Source organism: Myotis daubentonii, chromosome 1 (genome assembly GCF_963259705.1).
Source record: "Myotis daubentonii chromosome 1, mMyoDau2.1, whole genome shotgun sequence".
In the NCBI taxonomy this organism is placed as follows: Eukaryota; Metazoa; Chordata; class Mammalia; order Chiroptera; family Vespertilionidae; genus Myotis; species Myotis daubentonii.
Window position 1 is genome coordinate 111938301 of NC_081840.1, and position 23063 is coordinate 111961363.

General features: G+C 45.1%; 1 protein-coding gene across 6 annotated transcripts in view; it reads left to right on the top strand.

The window, feature by feature from the left end:
* The first annotated feature begins 14201 nt into the window (after positions 1 to 14201).
* The window catches only part of CELF6 (CUGBP Elav-like family member 6), a 36895-nt gene continuing 28033 nt past the window's right edge, over positions 14202 to 23063 (top strand). For 4 of the 6 annotated variants that reach the window (XM_059657977.1, XM_059657985.1, XM_059658010.1 and 1 more), the window contains exons 1-2: positions 14202 to 14536; positions 18191 to 18273. In XM_059657977.1, the coding sequence (XP_059513960.1) occupies positions 14275 to 14536; positions 18191 to 18273 (345 nt within the window). In that variant the 5' untranslated portion in view covers positions 14202 to 14274. The remainder of the gene's footprint in view (positions 14537 to 18190; positions 18274 to 23063) is intronic. The other 2 variants (XM_059657994.1, XM_059658020.1) reach the window with 2 other exon arrangements.

Genomic DNA, 23063 nt, shown 5'->3' on the forward strand with positions numbered 1-23063 from the left:
GAAGCGGAATTTGCCTCAGTAGGGTCTGGTGCCTGCCGAGATCTCCCTTTGGATGGGCTCCTTGTCAAGTTAATTGGATACTGCTCTGATGTCTGAATCCTGCCACTGGGTATGTTGGTTCTGGGGCTTCTTGGTCAATGTCAGACACTACATGCATGTGACTTGCCCTGAGCAACCTGTTTGAAACTACAGAGTGATTCAGTTTGTGGCTGCCTCTGCTGAGCCTGGGTATGTTGGGTAAAGACCACGCTGTGCACCAAGGCCATCTGCCAACAGCTCTGAGCCCGGAGCAGGTCAACCTAAGGCCCAAGGCTTGCCGAGATCCACCTCTGCCTGCTTATGCCTACCAACTGCCTGTTAGGCTTGGTGACTGGAAGAGCCCCTAGTGGTACACAAGTTGCCTGAGGTAGGTTCTCAGTGAGTCACCAAGTAGGGGCAATTGGTGTTCATGTGGTCAGCCCCTGTATCAGGGTGGTGGGACTAGCTGCTAGTGGATCTCTCATGGGGGAGCAAAGCTAGTTCAATATTTGAAAACCAATTCATTACATTAACATGCTAAATAGGAAAAATCATATGATCATATCAAAAGATACAGAAAAAGCATCTGACAAATTTCAATACCCATGCATGATAAAAACTCTTAGTAAACTAGGAATAGAGGGAAACTTCCTCAACTTAATGAACATCTACAAAAAACCTACAGCTACGATCATACATAATAGTGATAAACTAGATGCTTCCCCCCACAAGATCAGGAACAAGGCAAAGAGTTCCCCTTTTATTCACTCCTATTCAACATTGTACTTGCTAATGCAATAAGACAAGAAATGGAAATAAGAGATATACAGATTGCGAAGAAAGGAGTAAAACTGTCTTTGTTTGCAGATGAAATGAATGTATATGAAGAAAGTCCCAATGAGCCAACAAAAAACCTCCTGGAACTAATAAGCAATTACTGTGAGGTTGCATGATACAACAGTAATTTTAAAATGTCAACTGCTATCCTGTATTATCAACAATGAACAATTAGAATGTGGTATTAAAAAACAGAGTACCATTTACATTAGCACCAAAAAATAATATTTAGGAATAATAAATGTGTACAAGATCTATAGGTAAAAAACTACAAAACTCTGATGAAGAAATCAAAGTAGACCTAAATAAATCCATAGATATTCCATATTTGTGTATAGGAAAATTCAATATTATCAGTTCTTCCCCATGTGACCCATCTCAGCAAGTTATTTTGTGAATATGAACAAACTGATGCTAAAGTTTATATGAAAAGGCAAGAAACCCAGAATAGCCATTACAATATTTAGAAAGAAGAACAAAGTTAGAAGACTGACAATCTCTAATTTAAAGATTTGCTGTAGAGCCACTATAATAATTTAAAAAAAGACAATGAAAGTTTTGGTTTTATAAATAGATCAACTTTCTAAAATATTTAAATTACTAGATATTCTTCCTAATCCATACATCTTCAACTCACTAGACATGTGCCACATATAATATAAATATACTAGAGGCCTGTTGCATAAAAAGATTCGTGCAATAGGCCTTCCCTTCCCCTGGCTGCCAGCACCAGTTTCCCTCCAGCACCCGGGACCCAGGCCTTCCCTCCGGCCGGAGCCACCTTCAAGCCTTCACTGCTCCGGCCAGAGCTGCATTCAGTCTTCACTCTGCTGCTTCGCGTCTACGTATGCAAATTAACCACCATCTTTGTTGGCGGTTAATTTGCATATCTCGATGATTAGCCAATGGGAGGTGTAGCGAAGGTATGGTCAATTACCATGTTTGTCTATTATTAGATAGGATTTGACTTCAATAACTCCATTAATTTTTCCATAATTTAAACTAAACTAATGAATAATTCTGTTTTAATGAACATTAAAAATTTTTAAGTGTGGGGGGAAAAAAGCCACTCCAATCAAGAAAGTTTAGTATTTGGTAAAGAATAGACAAATAGGTCAATGTAACAAAATAGAGAACTCAGAAATAGATTAACACAATTGATCTTTAACAAAGGAGCAAAGGTAATTCAATAGAGAAAAGATATTCTGTTCAACAATGGTGCTGAAACACTGGACACCTACATGTAAAAAAATGAACATCCCAAATCAATTAATATAGTACAGCACATTAATAAAGACAAAACCCACAGCCTCATCTAAATAGTAACAGAGAAAACAATTAAGAAAATAAAAACCCATTCATAATAAAAGCTCTCAACAATGTAGGAATAGAAAGGAATTTTCACAACCTATAGTTGATATTTAATGGTGAAAGACTAAATGTTTTCCCCTAATATTGCAAACAAAGCAAAAATTTCCATTCTCACCTCTTTTATTCAAAACTGTACTGGAGGAGAATAAGTTCCAGTTTTCTGAGTTTTATTAATTTAACTCTTGTATTGCTTACTGAAGATATGTGCTATGGACATTTATGTAATAATTAGTGATATAACATATAATAAAAAGAAGCAAAAGTGCTTAAGGTAGAGCTTCTATAAATTATTATTATGAGACCGATTGTGAGGGTAATTTTATGTTATAAGGGTAAACTCTTAATGAAGATATCCTATATAATAAAAGAGAAACATGCAAATTAACTGTCCATCTGTTATGCTCAAGCAACGCCCACAAGCCAATCAGGAGTGAGTATGCAAATTAACCCAACTAAGATGGCAGCGGCCACAGAGCTGGAGCAAGCAGGAGACTTGGGTTGCCCCTGGCAAAGGAGGAAGCCAAGCTTCCCGCCTGCCCTGGCTGGCCCTGGGGTCTGCTCCTACAAAGTTTCAATTATAGAAGATAAATGAATCCCAGAAAAAAAGAAAAAAAAGAAGAGGCTGGGAGCTTGGCTCGCCGGGGGGCGTGGCCAGCCTGAAAATGGCCCTCAGCCCCTCACCCAGGCTGGCCACACCCCAATGGAGTGAGGGTCCCCACTGGGGGGCTTGGCCAGCCTGCAAACAGCCATCAGCCCCTTACCCAAGCTGGCCAGGCACCCCAGTGGGGACCCCCAACCTGAAGGGGGCGTGGCCAGCCTGAAAACGGCCCTCAGCCCCTCACCCAGGCTGCCCAGGACCCCAGTGTGAACCCCCCACCACCCTGAAGGGGCTGTGGCCAGCCTGCAAACAGCCATCAGTCCCTCACCCAGGCTGGCCAGGCACCCCAGTGGGACCCCCACCCTGATCCAGGACATCCTTCAGGGCAAACCAGCTGGCCCCCACCCATGCACCAGGCCTCTATCCTATATAATAAAAGGGTAATATGCAAATTGACCCTAACAGCAGAACGACTGGGAATGACTGGTCACTAAGACACACACTGACCACCAGGGGCAGATGCTCAATGCAGGAGCTGCCTTCTGGTGGTCAGTGCTCTCCCACAGGGGGAGCTCTGCTCAGCCACAAGCCAGGCTGACAGCTGCCTGCACAGTGGTGGTGGCGGGAGCCTCTCCCACCTCCTCAGCAGCACTAAGGATGTCTGACTGCAGCTTAGGCGTGCTCCCTGCTGGCAAGTGGACATCCCCCGAGGACTCCCAGCCTGCCAGAGGGATGTCTGACTGCCAGCTTTGGCCTGATCCCCCGGGGAGTGGGCCTAAGCCAGCAGGTGGACATCCCCCAAGAGGTCCCAGATTGTGAGAGGGCACAGGCCAGGATGAGGGACCCCCCCAAGTACAAAAATTTTTGTGCACTGGGCCTCTAGTAATATATATAAATCTTAAAATCAACATAACTTAGCCTCAAACAATGTAATACAAAAACTGGTAGAAAATATATATGTATGCATACATGGCAAAATGGAAACACATAGTTGTTAGGAGAGTTGTTGGGAGAATGTAACCCACCTCTCTTACAATAATACTTCATGTAAAGATTGTTGGATATAGAGGGTGTGTACACTATAACTGAATTAATACATATCTATTGAACTTTACACCCCAGAATGTTTTATCAGGTTGGCAAACTAAACACAGCTTTGCTCTTCTGTCCCAAATTATAGAACTGTTATTACATATATTCTGTAATTGGAGTAGATCAAAGAATTGGATAAAAGTTATTAGTAATTTTTCTAAGACAGAAATTAAATAGGATAGGATTATAGATGAAGCCTCACCCCAAAACATTATTGCAATAAGTGAAATAGCATTAGGATAAGTTAAGGAGTAAATACAGGGTGGTGCAAAAATAGGTTTATAGTTGTTTGTATGGAGAACAATACAATTACTAATAAATAATAATGCAAGAATAAACTGTGTTTTGCATACTCACTACTGTAAACCTACTTTTGTCATACACTGTAGATAGGGTAAAATCGCCATACTGACAGATGTATCAGAAAAATCAGAGTAGTGACAAGTAGTTGCTTCTGAGAACTACTCCCTACCAAGTAGCAAGTAGTAAAAGATGCAAAAAAGATGGATGTAGAAATTAATGGGAAAAAAATGCAACACAGTTAATACCACAATAAGATGACTGTTTAGAAAATCCAATCTTTAGTCAAACATGATGGAGAAAAAGAGAGAAGAAAAAACTTTAAGAATGAAAAATAAGATATAGCTGCAGCAATTGAAGAGATAAAATTGAGAAAAAATATTAGGTGAAAAAGTGTAAAAATACATTTAATGCTCCAATACAATTAGTTTTTTAAGGAATATATTAATTACCAAAATTGGCTCAATGGTAGGTATGAGGATATTTGCATGGTAACAGATATTTGTGTGCAAGAAATACACCACACCTTCAAGGAAGGATTCACAAACTTTTTAAAATAGAAGTTTTATATTTTTTCTAGAACATAGTTTATTACACTTTTCCAAACAATGTAGTGCTAGGAAATTTTGTAAAATAATAATCTACACTAATAAAAGAGAAACATGCAAATTGGTGTCACTCCACTACACCCACCGGCCAATCAGAGCAACTATGCAAATTAACCCAACAAAGATGGTGTTTAATTTACATACACAGGCGCCAGAGCGAAGACTGAAGGCTCCAGTTGGAGTGAAGACTGAAGACTGAAAACTGAAGACTGAAGAGGCTTGGCTTCTTCCCTCCGGCTGCAGTGAGGCTTGGCTTCTCCGCTGCAGCCGGACCAAAGGCCTGGGTCCCGGGTGCCAGAGGAAAAACGGTGCCGGCAGCCAGAGGAAGGAAGGCCTATTGTGCGAATCTTCGTGCAACAGGCCTATAGTTCATAATAAAAATAGCTAAGAAGAAAATCAGTGAGCTAATCTAAAGTGGTAGTTCTTAGGAAATTACCCAGAATGTATCCAAGGAAGTCAAAGTGATGGAAACTGAGAAAGAGGTAAAGAGATAGGAAGTCAGAGTGAGACAATCTGACATATCTAATCACAGTTTCAGGAGTGACTAGAAAGAATGAGACACTGCCGGTTTGGTTCCTTAGTAAGCTGTGTCTTAGACAAAGTTTAGCATGTAGGGTGTTTATTAAGGAATGTTTTTGGAATCAATTCCCACAAAATAGAGTGAAAAATTTCAAGCAATTGAAATAAAAATAATTGTACACTTACACACATCATTTTGAAAGTGAAGATTACCTAAAGAAATGAAAAGTTCTTAAAATCAGCCATAGAGAAAAGCCAGTTACCTGCAGAGAAATGAAAGTTAACTACCGATTTACTTCACATAACTAAAGATGGAAACCAAAGTATGGTAAAACAATATCTTCAAAATTTTGAAAGAAAATAACCGTAACTCACTAAGCCATCATTCAAGAAGTGGGTCAAAATAAATAATTTCCAAATAATTGTAGCAGAGTTTACCACTAACAGACTCCTCACTAAAGGAACTTATAAAATAGTAGTTTTTAACCTTGTTTGGTTATTGAAATTGCTGGGTGGTACCTAAGCGTAAGTATGTTTTAAGCCCACTGGAATCAACAGGGTGGCTTAAAACACTTATGCTGAGATTTCACCCCTGCAATTCCAATTTAATTAGTCTAGGCCCATGGTCAGCAAACTGCGGCTCACGAGCCACATGCGGCTCTTTGGCCCCTTGAGTTTGGCTCTTCCTAAGCCTTAAGAGTACCCTAATTAAGTTAAAAACAATGTACCCTACCTTTATAGTTTAAGTTTAAAAAATTTGGCTCTCAGAAGAAATTTCAATCGTTGTACTGTTGATATTTGGCTCTGTTGACTAATGAGTTTGCCGACCACTGGTCTAGGCTGTGGCTGTAACAAGGTATGCCTTCTCCTCCCCAATACCAAGATGGTGTCAGAGCAAATCAAATGGGGAGATAGGACTTTCATCCACACTTAGTATTAACAAGCTCTTCTTCTGTGGGTTCAATGGAAGCCACATGGGACTTCTCTCCCTCCTTGCTTTAATGGTGTCAAAGGAGGCTTTCCAATTCCATCCAATAGTAATGTGATCCCCTTCCCTCCTATTCAGGGTGGTTTTGGCAGAGACATGGTAGGAAAGCTGAATTTCAGCCCCTACCTGTCAATTACAAGGCAGTGTTTCTCAACTAGAGTAGGGTCAAAGGAGACCTGCTAAAATAGTAATTTTAAATATGCAGAGATTCATAATAAAATATCCAGAGTTTCATAACAGGCACCAACATTGATATGACACTGATGTTGGAACTGTGAAAGATTGTAAAGAAGCCATCATAAAATGCTTCAACAAACAATTACAAATACACTTGAAACAAATGAAAAAATAAAAATTCTCAGCAAAAAGTAGAAGATATAAATAAAAACCAAATGAAAATTTTAGAAAATTACAACCAAAATGAAGAACTCTCTAGATGAGCTCAACATCAGAACAAAGATGACAGAGAAAAGAATTGGTGAACTTGTAGAATAGAACTTACCCAATCTAAATGACAGAGAGAAAATAAGTTTTAAAATTTTTTAAAATATATTTTATTGATTTTTTACAGAGAGGAGGAGAGAGGGACAGAGAGTTAGAAACATCGATCAGCTGCCTCCTGCACAGCCTCCACTGGGGATGTGCCTGCAACCAAGGTACAAGCCCTTGACTGGAATCGAACCTGGAACCCTTCAGCCCGCAGGCTGATGCTCTATCCACTGAGCCAAACCGGTCAGGGCAAGTTTTAAAATTTTTAACAGGGCCTCTCAGGGACATGTCTATATATATATATATATATATATATATATATATATATATATATAGCCAGCAACTGAAATGCCATAACAACCAGACAAAGATGACAGAGAAAAGAATTGGTGAACTTGTAGAGTAGAACTTACCCAATCTAAACGACAGGGAGAAATAAGTTTTAAAATTTTTAGCAGGGCCCCTCAGGGACCTATCTGTCTATCTATCATCTATCTAAAGCCAGTGACTGAAATGCCGCAACAACCAGAATGACCGGTTGCCCACTATGGCCAGTGAACTGGCCCGATCAGGGGGTAGGGCCAGCCAGCCAACCTCCCACGGCCCCTCCACCCAGCTGGCCTCACCCTTGATCTGCCTCTCCCACCCCAATTGAGGGCAGGGCAGCCAGACAATCCCCCTGCAGCTCCTCCCCCTGGCTGGCCCTGCCTCCAATGGGCCCCCACCACCCCAATTGGCCTGCAGCCCCTTCCCCCAGCCGGCCCCGCCCCTGATTGCCCCCCCCCCCAACAGGGAGAAGGGCAGGCCAGCCAACCTCCTGTAGACCCTCCTCTCACCTGGCCCCACCCCAGATCGGCCCTCCACCCCAATCAGGGCTAGGGCTGGCTGGCCAACCACCCATGGCCCCCTCCCCCAGGCCGCTGGTCCCCGATTGGCCCCCACCTCATTTGGGGGCAAGGCCAGGTGGTCCACTGCCCACAGCCCCTCCCCATGGCTGGCCCCACCCCCATCAGCCCCCATCACCCTGCTCAGCCCACGGTCCCTCCCCCCAGCCAGCTCCACCCCCAATTGCCCCCCCCAACCCAAGTGGGGGTAGAGCCTGCCAGCTGGCCCGGCCCTGATCGGGCCCGATCGGGGCGGGTCAGCCGGCCACCCTCCCACCGTCCCCTCCTCCCAACAGACCTGGCCCTGATCCACCAATTGGGGCCGGGCCGGCTGGATCCCACTCATGCATGAATTCGTGCACTGGGCCTCTAGTAGAATTATAACAAAAGATCTAACACTCCTATCATCATAGTCCTGGGAGACAGGAGGAGGTAAAAGGGGCTGAAAAAATATTTGAAAAAGTAATGGCTAAAAACTATCCAAATTTAGCAAAAGACATAAATATGCAAATTAAAGAAGCCAAGCAAACAGGATAAAGCCAAAGAAATCCATATCAAGAAACATCATAGTCAAACTTCTGAAAACTAAAGACAAAGATAGAATTATGAGAGGAGCAAGAAAGAATTGACACCTTGCTTATAGGGGAAAATGCTTAGAATGACAACAGATTCCTTATCAGAAACGATGGAGGCCATGAAGAAGTGGCACAACATTTTTCGAATGCTCAAATAAAAGAACTTTCAGACCAGAATGCTATATCCAGCAAAAATATCCTTCAAGAAGGAAGGGAAAATTGATATTTTCAGGTGAAAAAAAACTTAGAAAATTTGTTACCAGAAGAACTACCTTAAAGAAATGGCTAAGGAAGTTCTTAAAATGTAAAGGAAATGACAAAATAAGGAATCTTGGACTATCTGGAAGGAGGAAAGAACAATGTAAAAAAGAAAAATATGTTCTGACTGGTTTGGCTCAGTGGCTAGAGCAGGGGTGGGCAAACTTTTTGACTCGAGGGCCACAATGGGTTCTTAAACTGGACCGGAGGGCCGGAACAAAAGCATGGATGGAGTGTTTGTGTGAACTAATATAAATTCAAAGTAAACATCATTACATAAAAGGGTACGGTCTTTTTTTTAAGTTTTATTCATTTCAAACTGGCTGGATGCGGCCTGCGGGCCGTAGTTTGCCCATGGCTGGGCTAGAGTGTCGGCCTGCAGACTGAAGGGTCCCAGGTTCGATTCCAGTCAAGGGCATATACTTTGGTTGCAGGCACATCCGCAGTAGGGGGTGTGCAGGAGGCAGCTGATCAATGTTTCTCTCTCATTGATGTTTCTAACTATCCCTCTCCCTTCCTCTCCATAAAAAATCAATAAAATATATTTTTTTTAAAAAAAGAAAAGAAAAATATGGGTAAATGTTGTAGGCTTACTGCTCCTCTGAATTTTCCAAATTGTTTTTGAATAACATTGTCTGAATTGATTCTCAAAGTATGTAGAAGACATGTTTAAGACAATCTTATATAATAAAGAGGTAATATGCAAATTAACCCTCATGCCTTCACAAGATGGCTGCCTACAATCAGGCTGGCAGGGGGGTTAGTGAGGGATGACCAAACGACTGAACAGCAGACTGCGTGGGGTGACCAGGCTGGCAGGGGGGGCAGTTGGGGCAACCAGGCCGGCAGGGGGAGCAGTAAGAGGCGACCAAGCTGGTGGGCGGGGGGGCTGTTAGGGGCAACCAGGACAGTGGCGGGGGGGTGCAGCTGGGGGTGACCAGGCCGGTGGGGAGGGGGGCATTGAGGGGCGACTAGGCTGGTGGGGAGTGCAGTTGGGGGCAACCAGGCTGGCAGGGAGGGGGCAGTTGGGGGTGACCTGGCCCGCAGCAGGGGGCAGTTAGGGGCGACCAGGCAGGTGAGCGATTAGGAGCCAGTGGTCCAGGATTGTGAGAGGGATGTCCGACTGCTGGTTTAGGCCTGATTCCAGGGGGTCCCAGATTGGAGAGGGTGCAGGCTGGGCTGAGGGGACACCCCCCCCCATGCCCGAATTTCATGCACCAGGCCTCTAGTTATGTTATAAATGAGGGCCGATTAAGGAAATTAAAGCTAGGTAACTTTTATATACTTTACTTCAACTGGTAAAATATCAACACCAGTAAACTATGATAAGATATGTATGTTTTATGTACCTACTAGAGGCCCAGTGCACAAAATTCGTGCATGGGTAGGATCCCTAGTGGCTGCCGGCCGGGGCCTCCCTTCACACCTGCCTTGGCCTGGTGCCATCCGCTCACCTGCCCCACCATCCCATCACAGTCCCACTCTCATCAGGGCCCATCAGAGCCAGCAGCATCTCCACTGCTGCCCACTGCCAGCACCGCATCATGACATCCACCATGTTCCACACTGGCCCCTGGTGGTCAGTGTACATCCAACTCCTGATTGGTCGAAATCCTGCCAGTATGGACAATTTTCATATTAGCCTTTTATTATATCTATAACAATAAAAGCATACTATGCAAATCGACCGAACAGCAGAACAACCGTCCAGATGACCTTCCGGACAACCATGCTATGACATGCACTTACGCCAGGCCAGCCAAGATGGGTGCGATGCAATTGGTTGGGGGGCCCGGCCATTGCCCCACAATCACCCCCTCTGCAGGGTGATAGATGGGGGAGGGGGTTCCACAATCTATTGCCCCAAAGAGGGAGACCCAGGCTACCCGGCCAGCAGCCACAGAGGGAGGTCCAGGACACCTGGCTGGCAGCACTGCAATCTGGGGCCCCACAATCAATTGACCCACAGAGGGAAGCCCAGGCCAACCAAGCAATCACACCCCATGCCTGTCACCTGCAGAGGGAGGTGACTGGTGGCAGGGGAAGCAGGGGGAAGCACCGCACAAATGGCAAGCAGTGGTAGAGGTGGGGGTGGGGCCAGCTGCTGGAAGCCATGGGAAGGAAAACCCCAATAGGCCTTGATCACCAGCCAGGCCTAGGGACCCTACCTAAGGGGTCCCAGATTGTGAGAAGGTGCAGGACGGGCTGAGGGACAACCCCCACCCATGCACAAATTTCATGCACCAGGCCTCTAGTAGGATTATAAGAAACAAGTAACCCATAGGAAGGCAGAAAAAATAAAACAGGAAAATGAACAGAGGGAAGAAAAAGAAAACAAAAAAGTGTCAGATTTAAGCCCTAACATGTTGATAATTATATTAAGTGTAAATGGCCTAAATACAATGATTAAAAGGCACAAATTGGTGCCCTGATCTTTTTAATGACCCATCACCCAGCCAGTGTGGCTCAGTGGTTGAGCATTGACCCATGAACCAAGAGGTCACTGGTTTGGTTTCCTGTCAGGGCACACGCCTGGGTTGTAGGCTCAATCCCCAGTAGGAGGCATTTAGGAGGTAGCTGATCAATGATGTTTCTCTCTCCTCTGTGTTTCTACCTCTCTCAGTCCATTCCTTACTCTCTAAAAATCAATAAAAACATATTTTTAAAAATGACCCATTATATGCTGTCTACAAGAAACTCATTTCAAATATAACAGTATAGGTAAGTTGGAAATGAAAGGATAAAAAATATACTATGCAAACATTAACCAAAAGAAGTCAGGATTAGTTATCAGATAAAATAGATCTCAGAGCAAGAAATTGATCCCAAATTCAGAGTAATAGTATAGTATAACTAGAGGCCCAGTGCACGAAATTCATGCACAAGGGGCGGGTACCTCAGCCTGGCCTACACCCTCTCACAATCCAGGATCCCTCTTGCAATTTGGGACTGCTGGCTCCTAACCACTTGCCTGCCTGCCTGCCTGCCTGCCTGCCTGGTCACCCCTAACCACTCTGCCTGCTTGCCTGATCGCCCCTAACTGCCTCTGCCTCGCCCCCCACCAGGGTGGCTTCATCTGGAAGGATGTTCAGAATGATGTTTGGAAGGTCGTTCAGCTGTCTGGCCCAATTAGTATATTATGCTTTTATTATTATAGAAGATAAAAGAAGACATAGCAATCCTAAATGTGTATGCACTAACCAACAGTTGAAAAATATATAAAGCAAAAACTAATATAACTGAAAAGAGAAATAGATAAATTCACAATTATAGACTTCAAAATCCCTCTCTCAACAGTTAACAAAACAACTAGACATAAAGTCAGCAAGAATATAAACCTCAACAACACCATCAACCAACAGATCTAATTAGCATTTACTGGTAAGAACACTCCTCTCAACAACAGAATATACATTCTTTTCAAGTAACAACAAAACATTAACCAAGATAGATCATATTCCGAAGGTCGTAAAACCTCAACAAACTTAAAATAATTGAAATCATACAGAGTATGTTCTCTGACCATAATGGGCTCAAACTGGAAATCAATAACAGAAAGATAACAGGAAAATCTCTAAATGTTTGAAAACTACAAATACATTTATAAATAATCTCTGGTCAAAGGAAATTTCAAAACATGATGAACTCAATGAAAGTTAATTAAGAACTAACTTTTATTACAAGTTTAAAATAACTTTTTAAAAAATCACAATTTAGCCTGGCGGGTGTGAGTCAGTGGTTGAGCATCAACCTATGAACGGTTGATTCCTGGTCAGGACACATATCCCGGTTGCAGGTTTGATCCCCAGTGTGGGGTGTGTGAAGCTGATCAATGATTCTCATTCATCATTGATGTTTCATCTCTCTCTATCCCTTCCTTTCTGAAATCAATAAAAATATATTTTTGAAATCACAATTTATTTCCGAGTTTGAATTTTGCTGTGATAATATTTTGTTGATTCCAATCCTACTGCTGCTCTTGAGAAGTTTCTTAAAATAATCAGTGGACACAGGTTAGAAATTTTACTTGGAAAGAAAGACAAGAAAACATTTTCTAAAATAAATTTATGTAATATATAAATTATTTATCTTTATCGTATTACTCCTCTGCCCAAACATCACTGGCCCATCAAGAGAATTCTCAGACATGAGCAAGAGTAATAATATTCCATCAGCTCAAATATTTTGCCAACTTGGTCATATAAGAAACAGCTTTATATATTTTTTCATTTTTATTATGAATGCGTATTTGTAAAAATGGGAGACAAACATTTTAACTTGACTTTTTAAAATCCTCACCTTAGGATATGTTTATTGACTTGAGAGAGAGAGAGAGAGAGAGAGAGAGAGAGAGAGAGAGACATCTTGGTGTACTTTTTTTTAATCCTCACCCCAGGATATTTTTCCATTGATTTTTTTTCTTTTTTTAGAGAGAGTGGGAGGGGTGAGAGAGACATATCGATTGGTTGCCTCCTGCACGACCCCTCCCGCCCCCAACCCCGCCAGAGTCCAGGCGGGGAGGAGCCTGCAACCGAGGTATGTGCCCTTGACCAGAATGGAACCCCGGACCTTTCAATCAGCAGGCCGAGGCTCTATCCACTGAGCCAAACCAGCTTGGGCATCTTGGTGTACTCTTCAACCAACTGAGCCACCCAGGCAGGGTGACAACTTTTAAACATGTAAACACAATTTGTCAGTTTCCATTTCTTCTCTTGCCCTGGGTTCAGCAGATGTTAGGGGTGAGCCTGATCTAAATCTCCTTCACTCTCAGACCCTCAGCTTTCTTGTCCAGAAAAGGTAGAGAGCACTCTTTAGTTCACAAATTTGGAATGAACCAGGTATCTGATCATATGGCTAATATAAGTTCCCTCACTCTCCTGAGGAGAAATCGGTGTTCAAGGAGTGTTTTTGCTTTATTCAACTTTTTTCTTTAAAATTAAAAAAAAAAAGGCGGGGGGAGGGTAGGGGAGAGATGCAGGGAAGACAAACGTGTTTGACGCTCGTGGGTAAGGAAATGGTTGTAGACACCAAAGAGAGGTGTGATGGGGTGGAGTAGGATGACTCCGAGGAATTGGCCTTGGCAGTGGGAATGCAGAAGAGTAATAACCATCTCAGGTAGTGTGCCCGTGGGTGCCAGCGTGTGAGGAAGGGGGTAACTACGACTCCCACAGACATCACCACGCATGACGAAGCTACTTCCCCTCATGCGATCCAAGGCGCACACGCGCGATTCACGGCCACGCCCGCTCACACTCACAGGGAATCTGAAGGTCTGGTTGCCATGGCGAGCAGGAGCGCGTGAGTCCAGCAGCCCCTTCGCCCCCACCAGAGCCTCGTCAACTCCTGCTCTGATTGGCCGCTGCTGCCTTATTATGCAAATTATTTGCGTAGACTCCAAGGACCGCTGCCTGACGTCACCAATCACGAGTGTGGAGCCCAGGGCTCGGCTCCGGGAAAGCTCGGGCGGGAGCCCAGAGAGCTCCGGACCCGGACCTCAAGCCAGACCCCGCATCCCGCCGGCTCATTCTGGGCCTGCCCCGCCCACGGCCCCGCCCCCTTTAGTCCGCCCCACCCTCTTTACGCCCCTCCACCAGGGACCCCGCCCCCTGGGCAGCGTCCCCGCCCTTGCCGCCCTGGCCCCGCCCTCTCCCTCCTGGCCCTCGCCTCCGGTCCTGGGAGGGGACGGCGGGACCGGCGGGACCGGCGGGACCGGAGGGAGGGAGGACTGATCAGGGAGATGGCCGCGGCGCCCGGAGGGTCAGCGCCGCCCACCGGCCCCGTCCCGCGCTTGGGTTTCAGCACCACGGACAGCGGCGTCGGCTTGAGCGGGCTAAACCCAGGTCCTGCCGTGCCCATGAAGGACCACGACGCCATCAAGCTCTTCGTGGGGCAGATCCCGCGGGGCTTGGATGAGCAGGACCTCAAGCCGCTGTTTGAGGAGTTCGGCCGCATCTACGAGCTGACGGTGCTGAAGGACCGGCTCACCGGCCTCCATAAAGGTGCGCGGGGTCAGCCCAGCCCAGCCCAGCCCAGCCCAGCCCTCCCCAGCCCTACCCACCCCTACCCAACCCTGCCCTGTCCAGCCCTGCCCAGCCCCAATCCGATTAGAGTTCGGCCCAGCCCGAACTCCAGCCTCAACCACAGCCCCAATTGTAGCCCTACCTAGATCCAGTCTTACACTAGTCTAACACCAGCTTCACTTCAACCCACTATCCTCCCCAGTTCACAGAGCCCCGAACCCAGAATTTTCTCTGACATGCTCCCTCTGATCATCACTCTAGTTCCCTGACATGTTCTGCACTCTAACCTCCAACTTCCTACACCCCAACAGTCCCCGCCTTTCAGTTGGACCTCCCTCCACCCCTCTCATCAGACATCCCAAATCCTGGAATTTGGAAACTTATTCCACCTTCTTGGTCTCTAATACCCTCAATCTCCCAAATGCTGGACCAAATCATTCCTGAATATCCTCATCTGGTGCCACCCTACTCAGACCTAACCATCCACACACATATCTTGGACTTGCACCACTCATTCTGGCCTCCAAGCCCAGCCAACCTCCAGAGCCTTCTTTTGACCCTTTGACTGCCAACCTGAAATGCCACAGGTCCAAACTCGACCCTTCTTCAGAACCCAGGCCTAGTTAACTCACAAAATCCAATCCCCCTCCTAGCTCCAAATTCTACCCTGATGTTTAATAGTAAATCTCTCCAACCCCTGCCAGAATCACAACATAGTGTTCTTCTGATTTGAGTCCAGAACCCTAACCTCAGTTTGGAACTCGTGCTCCCTCATCTCAGGTTTTCTCTCAACGGAACCCACACTACTTTCATGTTCTAATCTCCCCAATTCTATGCCTCATCTTTGTCCCTCCACAATCCTCCTATAGCGTTCTGCTTTCCCTCCCTTACAGTCTAGTCCTGGACCAGAGCCTGTGGACCAAAGCCTTAGGGTGGGTCAGGTTGAAGAGGCAGAAAGGGTCTTTTCCCTGCCCTTGCTAGAGAGACAGAGATAACATAGTCTTGTGCAGCCACACCCCTTTCTTCTGTAGAGAGAGGGAGGAGGCTGTTTACATGCAGACAAGTCTGTCCAAGCTAGCTGGAGTAAGAGAGTCAGAGTCACATGTCATACATGGGTGGGGGAAGGAAATGATATGAGGAGAAACACCTTTATCTCTCCTTACCTTCATCATATTGTGGTTTCAGGATTTGGTGAGGAAGGCAGTTTTACCTACTATCCTCCATGATCTTTTTAGAAAAGAAGTTGGGGGCCCTGGGTAACAGCTAAATGTACTTTCCTAAGGGCTGAGAGCTGTAATCAGGCTGCCACCTCTTTCCACTGGGACATCTTGGGGGGTTCCTAGGCACACTAATATAGGGACTTCAGTAAAATAAATGCCCATAGAAGCTCTAGGACCAGCTAGGTAGCAGTGTATCTTCTACCTTTTGGGCTGAGGTTATATTAAATGGGGCATAAAAGGACAAGACTATACCACCCAGACTCCTTCTAATTCAGTCCAGCTGCCTGGCTGTCCATATCCATAGCAATTTATTTTCTTATTTCCTAGACACTTATTTCAGTATGTAAGTTCAAGCTAATCTTTTAAGGCCATCTTTACAATAAGGGCAGTGTATGGAATACCTTTAATTGTCACTCTTTTCACCATCAGAGTCTCTGACTATTTCCTTATCCTCTCTCTCCCTTCCTCCCATTTTTCCTCCCTCCTCCTTTCTCTATTTAGCTCTAATTCTTCCTGTTTTTCATTCATCTGTCTTTACATGCTTTCCTGTCTTTCCATCCCTTATTCTCCCATCCCCATCCCAGTAGTCCATATAGGCTCCCTTAGGCCACAACTGGGCCCCTGAACCTTTCAGACAGGGCCCCAGCCCTGCCCAGTTCCAATGTCAGCTGATATGGTGTGTTGACAGAAGATGGAGCAGAGATGTAAGCAGAATCAGGTGTTTGGTGATTTAGCTCCCAACCAACCTGCAACTCTCCAAGGCAGGGTTGCCTTGCAAGATGATCAGGGAGGGTCTCCAAGTCAGCATCTTCCCCCTCCCTCTCCCCAGCAGTAGTGATGTCCAAAACCAGAGTGACTCATTTTCCTTTTGGTGGCTGGGTACAGAGGGAGGCAGCCACAGTGCTTTGAAAACAACCTTAGCCTAGGAGTTAAGAGACTCCAAATCCGATCCTGCCACTGACACACACTCTGGGCTTCAGTTTCCCTATTGATACAGTAAGTGTTTGTCCCAGGAGTTCTCTAAGGTTCCTTTCATGCAACAAATGGCAGATATCCACCCACCTTCAGGGGCCACCCAAATAGAATACATAGGAGAAAATGTTTCCATTTACCTTTCTAGTCTGCTGAGATCTAAGTCGAAAATTGCACCAAGCTCCTTCCTACATCTACTTTCTCTTCAGTCTTCCTCCTTCCTACACTCAAAGACTCTCTTTAGAAACGTATGTCACAACACTGCTTAAAACCCTTTAGTAGCTCTCCACTGCTCCTAGGAAAAAAAGTTCAAAATCCAGACAAGATTATAGATGACCTGATCCCTAAATACCTAACTGGCCACTCTGCCCCCATTACCAATCTTCAACCATACTAGCCTTCCATCCATTTCCCCAACACACTGGATTCTTGACTGAGTTTTTATATGTGCTATTTCCTCTGTCTGAAATAATCACCACCCTTCTTGTCATCTGGTTAAACTCTATTTATTGTTGAGAACTCGATGTACTCTGAGATACTTCTCAATTCTTTGGACTCAGATGCATGCTCCTCATGAGCCTTTACATTATTCCCCTGAGGGTGGAGAATGTGTCTGTCTTGTTGCCACTTTATCCCCAAGTCCATTGTAATGCCCCATCAAAATAAGTGAGTGAGTGCTCAATGCCTGTTGGAAAGGAAGAGATCCCTGACCTAATGCTTCCTAGCAGGCTAAGGTTCTGAGGCTGAACAAAGAGGAGTAGGACTGACCCTTTGGTTCAATTCAGACTCCTCCTCTGCCCTATTTCTACTGGCTGTTTTAAAGAAGTCAGATTTAGGCACAATAACCCTTTAAGAGGCCCTATCTTGAAGACTTGGGAGAACTAACAAGATCAAGCTCCTTGGATAGGATGGGAGAGCGCTAGAAGTTTTTACTTACAGGAAGCCCTTAAACCAGCCTCATCTTCCAAGCCTCAAATTAACCCATTCCTTGGCTTCAAACTAGGAGGAAGGAAGTGTTAAGAAGTTGTGGGGTTCTGGGCTTGGATCCCAACCCTTCTCCTTCTCTTCTGCCTCCTCTCATTGAAAATGAGTTGGGAGACAGTATGATTCCAAAAAGGAAAAGGAAGGCTGGGGTTAAAGCTGAAGGCAAAGTGGCCTAGTGAGGTTTAACCCCAGCACGATTATGGCTGGAGTGGTGAGGAGAGATGTGGGGTTGTATAAGCATGTGACTGGGTGTGAGCACACATGTTCCCTAGGCCAAGAGAAAACAAGAGTCAGAGGCACATGAAGCCCCTCCCTTCAGAGAAGGTAGGAGGCAGAGAAGAAGCAGTGTCTTTGGTTAAAGGAAAGTGACCTTGAGTTTGTCAATTTAATGGGATCTTTATAGGAAGAGTATTTGTGGGTTTCAGGAAACCCCCTGAGCCAGCCTCTTCCTCCCCAGGCTGTGCCTTCCTCACCTACTGCGCCCGGGACTCTGCTCTCAAGGCTCAGAGTGCACTGCACGAGCAGAAGACCCTGCCAGGGGTAAGTCCACCAGCACTTGGGGGGTGGGGATGGGAATCACCTCAGACGTGGGACATGCCCTGCATGCATGCCAAAGCAGCATGTAGGAGCTGGATTGGAACCAGAAACTGGCAGCAGCAGCATCTTTGTAGAAGAGGGCTTACGTGTGCCCTGAACAGCTACAGGTTCTTTTTTATATTCAGTCTTCTGGATCAAAGGAATGAGCTCAAGACCCTTGCCTCAAGTGTCCCACTCCATCTTTTAGGAGAGGCATCAGTGTTGTGAGCCATACAATTTGTTCACCTTGGCTGAAATTATGGCTTCTAGTGACATTTGTCACTGGTGTGAACATGGATGCAAATACATAAGCAGTGGTTCTCAACCTTCTGGCCCTTTAAATACAGTTCCTCATGTTGTGACCCAACCATAAAATTATTTTCGTTGTTACTTCGTAACTGTAATGTTGCTGCTGTTATGAATCGTCATGTAAATATCTGATATGCAGGATGGTCTTAGGTGACCCCTGTGAAAGGGTCGTTCGACCGCCAGAGGGGTCACAACCCACAGGTTGAGAACCGCTGGTTTAGAGGCTCTGCTGGGATGATATTCCATGTTCTCCAGTATTAGGATTCTTGATGGCAGGTCCCTCTGGTCCTCTTCCTGTAATTTTTTGGGATACCTTGACTCACCAAGATTGCCTTCCCTCTATACCTTAAACATTTGGCTAAAGTTAAGAGAGACATGATTCTACAAGGTAGCTGGGCCATTATATATCAGTGGCACCTAGCATGGCCTTGGCTAATGGCTAATCACTGGCCAAAAGGCAAAGTGGGATCTATTGACCATGTGGCAGGAAGAAAGTGGTGATTTTTAGGAACTAGCTTAGGTTCACCAAGATCCAGTAATCATAGTACCCATCCTCATTTTCTCTTGTCCAAGGAGTGATGTGTCTAGAACAAAAGCACTATTGAAATGCCCCTAGTCAGGTCAAACCTGGGACTATATCCAGTTCTAGGCTTCAGATTTAAGAGGGTCATTAGCCTACCATAAAGAGACCATGATAGGAAATAAAATATACTAATATATGGAATGATAGTTTGAAGAAATTGGAGATATTTATCTGAGAAGATAGGATTTAGTCGGGGAGCTTTATTAGGGAGGCATCATAACATAATAATTAAGAGTACTAGTTTTCTAGTCTCAAAGACGTGGATTTGAATCCCAGCTCTGCCATTTACCAGTTTGGTGTCTCTGAATACATTACATAGCTTCTTGAACTTCAATTTCCTCATGTATAAGGAGTGGGCTATACTAACACTTAGTTCACTAGGTTCTCATGAGGATTAACTAGAGTTTAGCAAGAGCCTGTCACAGAGTAGGATCTTGATAAACATTACTATCAGGGGTGGGGATAACCATTTTCAGATTCTAAAGAGGGATTTGTTTTTTATATGGCTCCAGGGTCCAGGATTAGGATCAGTGGGTATAAAGAACAGACACAATAATTTCAGTTCAGTATAAAGAAGTCATCCCTTTGAATTGCATATGCCATGAAATGGGACAAACTTTGCCTAGAGCTGATCAAGCTGTTAATGGGGTGTCAGATCCTAGAATCTTAGTGATTGAAGCAACTTGAGCCTCATTTTTGAAGATTCAGTGTCAAGTAACGCCAACATATTACCCTCACCAATCCTCTGTATGCAGGCTCTGGAGTTAGACAGACCTGGGTGTGAATCCGGGCTCCACCACTCACTAATTCTGTGACATGGAGCAAGTTTTTATCTCTCTAAGCCTAACCTTCCTCTCTGTAAAACGGAACTCATAGGGCTGTTATAATAACTAAATAAACTAAGTTAACACAGTACTTGGTAGACAGTAAGCAGTCAATAGTTAGCTAGTGGTAGTAGTAGTAAAATGGCAGCATTAGTAGTAGGAGTAGTAGAAGTCATTCATTCAACCATAGGAATAAATGACTTCTGCTGCTCAAATTAGAATTATCACTGAGGCAAACTGTAACATTTCATGTAGGAAACAGCATGGTAAAGGTGCAGAGACAAAAGGAACAGGCTGGGTGTAAAATGAGGTTGGAAGCATGGAGGAGGGCCCATGGGAGCATGGGCCTGGCCACAGAGAAGATCCACAGAGGGCAGTGGTTGAAGAGGAAAGTTTGGATACCAGGCTGAGGATTTTGGATTTTATCCTGAAAGCAATTGAAAGCCCCTGAAAAGAATTAAGATGGACTTTGGGAGAATAAAACCCCTCCTCAATGAGCCATAGGACTCCACAAAATAAGGGAAACCTAGAGGATTCTATGAACTGAGGGCACCTGATATAAGACTACTGGGATAATTTCTGGGGGAGAAAAAAAGAAATACAGAAGGCAATATTTATTGATTCCAGAACTTTACATGTTCAAAGTCATTAATCCTCTATGAATAAGGTTTTGTTATTGGCACTCCCATTTTACAGGTGAATAAATTGGACGTAGAAAACAAGTGACTTGCCCAAGGTCATGCAGCTACTAATGGGAAGATCTGGGCATTAAGGCCAGCTAGTCTGGCTCCAGAATTCATTCTGTTACCTGAGCCAATGTGGTGACAGACAGAAGTCTAAGATTCTGGAGGGGTTGGTGACTGAATACTTCTGCCCCCTCCGACTATTTCATCTGCAGTCTTCCAACATAGCCTGGCTTCCTCTGGTACTGCAGGAATTGGCTTTATTCACCCTCCCTAGTTTAACAAAGTGAAAATTAATATTTAATTCTCCTAAATGAAAATCAATGGCTTTGTTGGCTAGCCCCAGCAATGTCTGTGCCATCAATCTTTTCTCTGGGCCTGCCAGGGGCAGTGGCAGCTTTAGTCATCTGGCCTCACCCACACCAGCATGGGGGGAGGTAGGTGTCCAGCTCTCTGCAAGCACTAGGTCTTGGGCATAGCTGCCATCTGCTGGAGAGCAGGAATAAGATCAATCTGGGCTCCTGGAGACAGGCAGGACTATCACTGTGACCAGGAAATGTTGGGTCAGCTCCAAAGAGAAACCCCTAAGGTAACTGCCGATCTGGGACCTCTCCTTGGTTCCCTTCCACCTGCTAACTTTTGTCACCTATCAAAACTTGGCTTCCTTCGGACTTCAGTCATCTGTTCCATCTTCTGCAGCTCCTTCTCCATGAAGCTAGAAACACTTCTTTCAGTCTCACTTTAGGCTCTAGACCAGGGGTGGGCAAACTTTTTGACTCGAGGGCCACAATGGGTTCTTAAACTGGACCGGAGGGCCGGAACAAAAGCATGGATGGAGTGTTTGTGTGAACTAATATAAATTCAAAGTAAACATCATTACATAAAAGGGTACAGTCTTTTTTTTTTTTTTTTTTTTTAGTTTTATTCATTTCAAACGGGACGGATCCGGCCCGCGGGCCGTAGTTTGCCCACGGCTGCTCTAGAATGTACCTGAGGAAGGTGAAGCCCAACCTCGCCCCTCCTTCAGAAGGTGCCCTCTTCTTTGTCTCTCTCCCTGCTTATGGCCTTCTCTCCCTTGGGCATCCAACCCTTCAAACCCTGTGAAGGAGTCAGATAGAACTGAGTAGATTTGCTTTTGCAGGTTGTGCCCTGCACAAAACAGCTTGAGTGGAAAGGACAGATAGGGGCTAAAATCCAGCCATGTTCTACTGACTAAGCTATGTGCATTTGCACAGAAATGTGTCATCCAGAGAATGGGACAGATTTTTTCTAAGTCACACAGAGGCATTTATGTGCTAGCAGCCACCCAGTGAGTGAGTCAGAGCCTTTGTCCTCAAAAAGCTTCAAGCCTAGAAGTAACTCATTGCATCTCAGTGGGGTTCACATCTAAGTGTGTAAAAGAAGCATCAGGAGTGAAGAGGGAGAAGCTTCACAGAGGAGATGCTATCAGAGCTGAATAGTGATCAGATCCTATATAATAAAAGGCTAATATGAAAATTGTCCCCTCGACAGGGAGTTCAACTAGGAGTTCGACCAGGGGGTGGTGCCGGCCTGCCAACCACCAGTGGCTCCTCTCTCTGGCCAGCCTGGCCTGATAGGCCCGATCAGGGTGGGCCAGCCAGACCCCACCCATGCACGAATTTGTGCACTGGGCCTCTAGTATAATCATATTTGAGTATCTAGAAACCTAAAGACAAAGGCCACTTCTGGAATTCTGGGGTCAGTGTGAGAATTGGTAGGGAAGGTGTCCAGCAAAGATGGCTAAGGCTCCATGTGAATGGAGAGTATTGTGTATCTTGTGCAGCAGGGCAGGCAGGACTCACACATTTTGACTGCCAGTCTTGGGATTGGGATCTCAGGCTTTACTGGGAGGTTTGCAATGGAGAACTGTTGGAAGATTTTAAGCATGGGAGAGTGAGGGACTGGTTTTAAAAGATCACTCAGGCTACAGTGTGAAGGTTGATTTGGAAAGGAAGCAACATTGGAGGCAGGATGACTCTTTAGAACACTGTTGCTTGAGTGCAAATGAATGATGACACTAACCTGGAGCTGGGGATAGGGCAGGAATGGGAGAAGAGGAGGAATTTGAGGATCTTTATATAGATTCTAGAACCAATGAGATTTGGTAGTAAATTGAATTAGAGAAGGGGGATAAAGTAGAACAACATGCTGAAAATAGTGATGTTTGCTTTTTCTCTGCGTTACCCTTCCCTGCACCCATGACACCTCTCTTAGAATCACCAATGGTCCCTTCTTCAGGAAAGTTCTGGTAAACACTCTTTCCATGGTAGGGAAAGGGACTGAGGGCATGAGTGCTGAGTGGAGGGAGGATTTGGCATCAGAACAGAAGAGCCT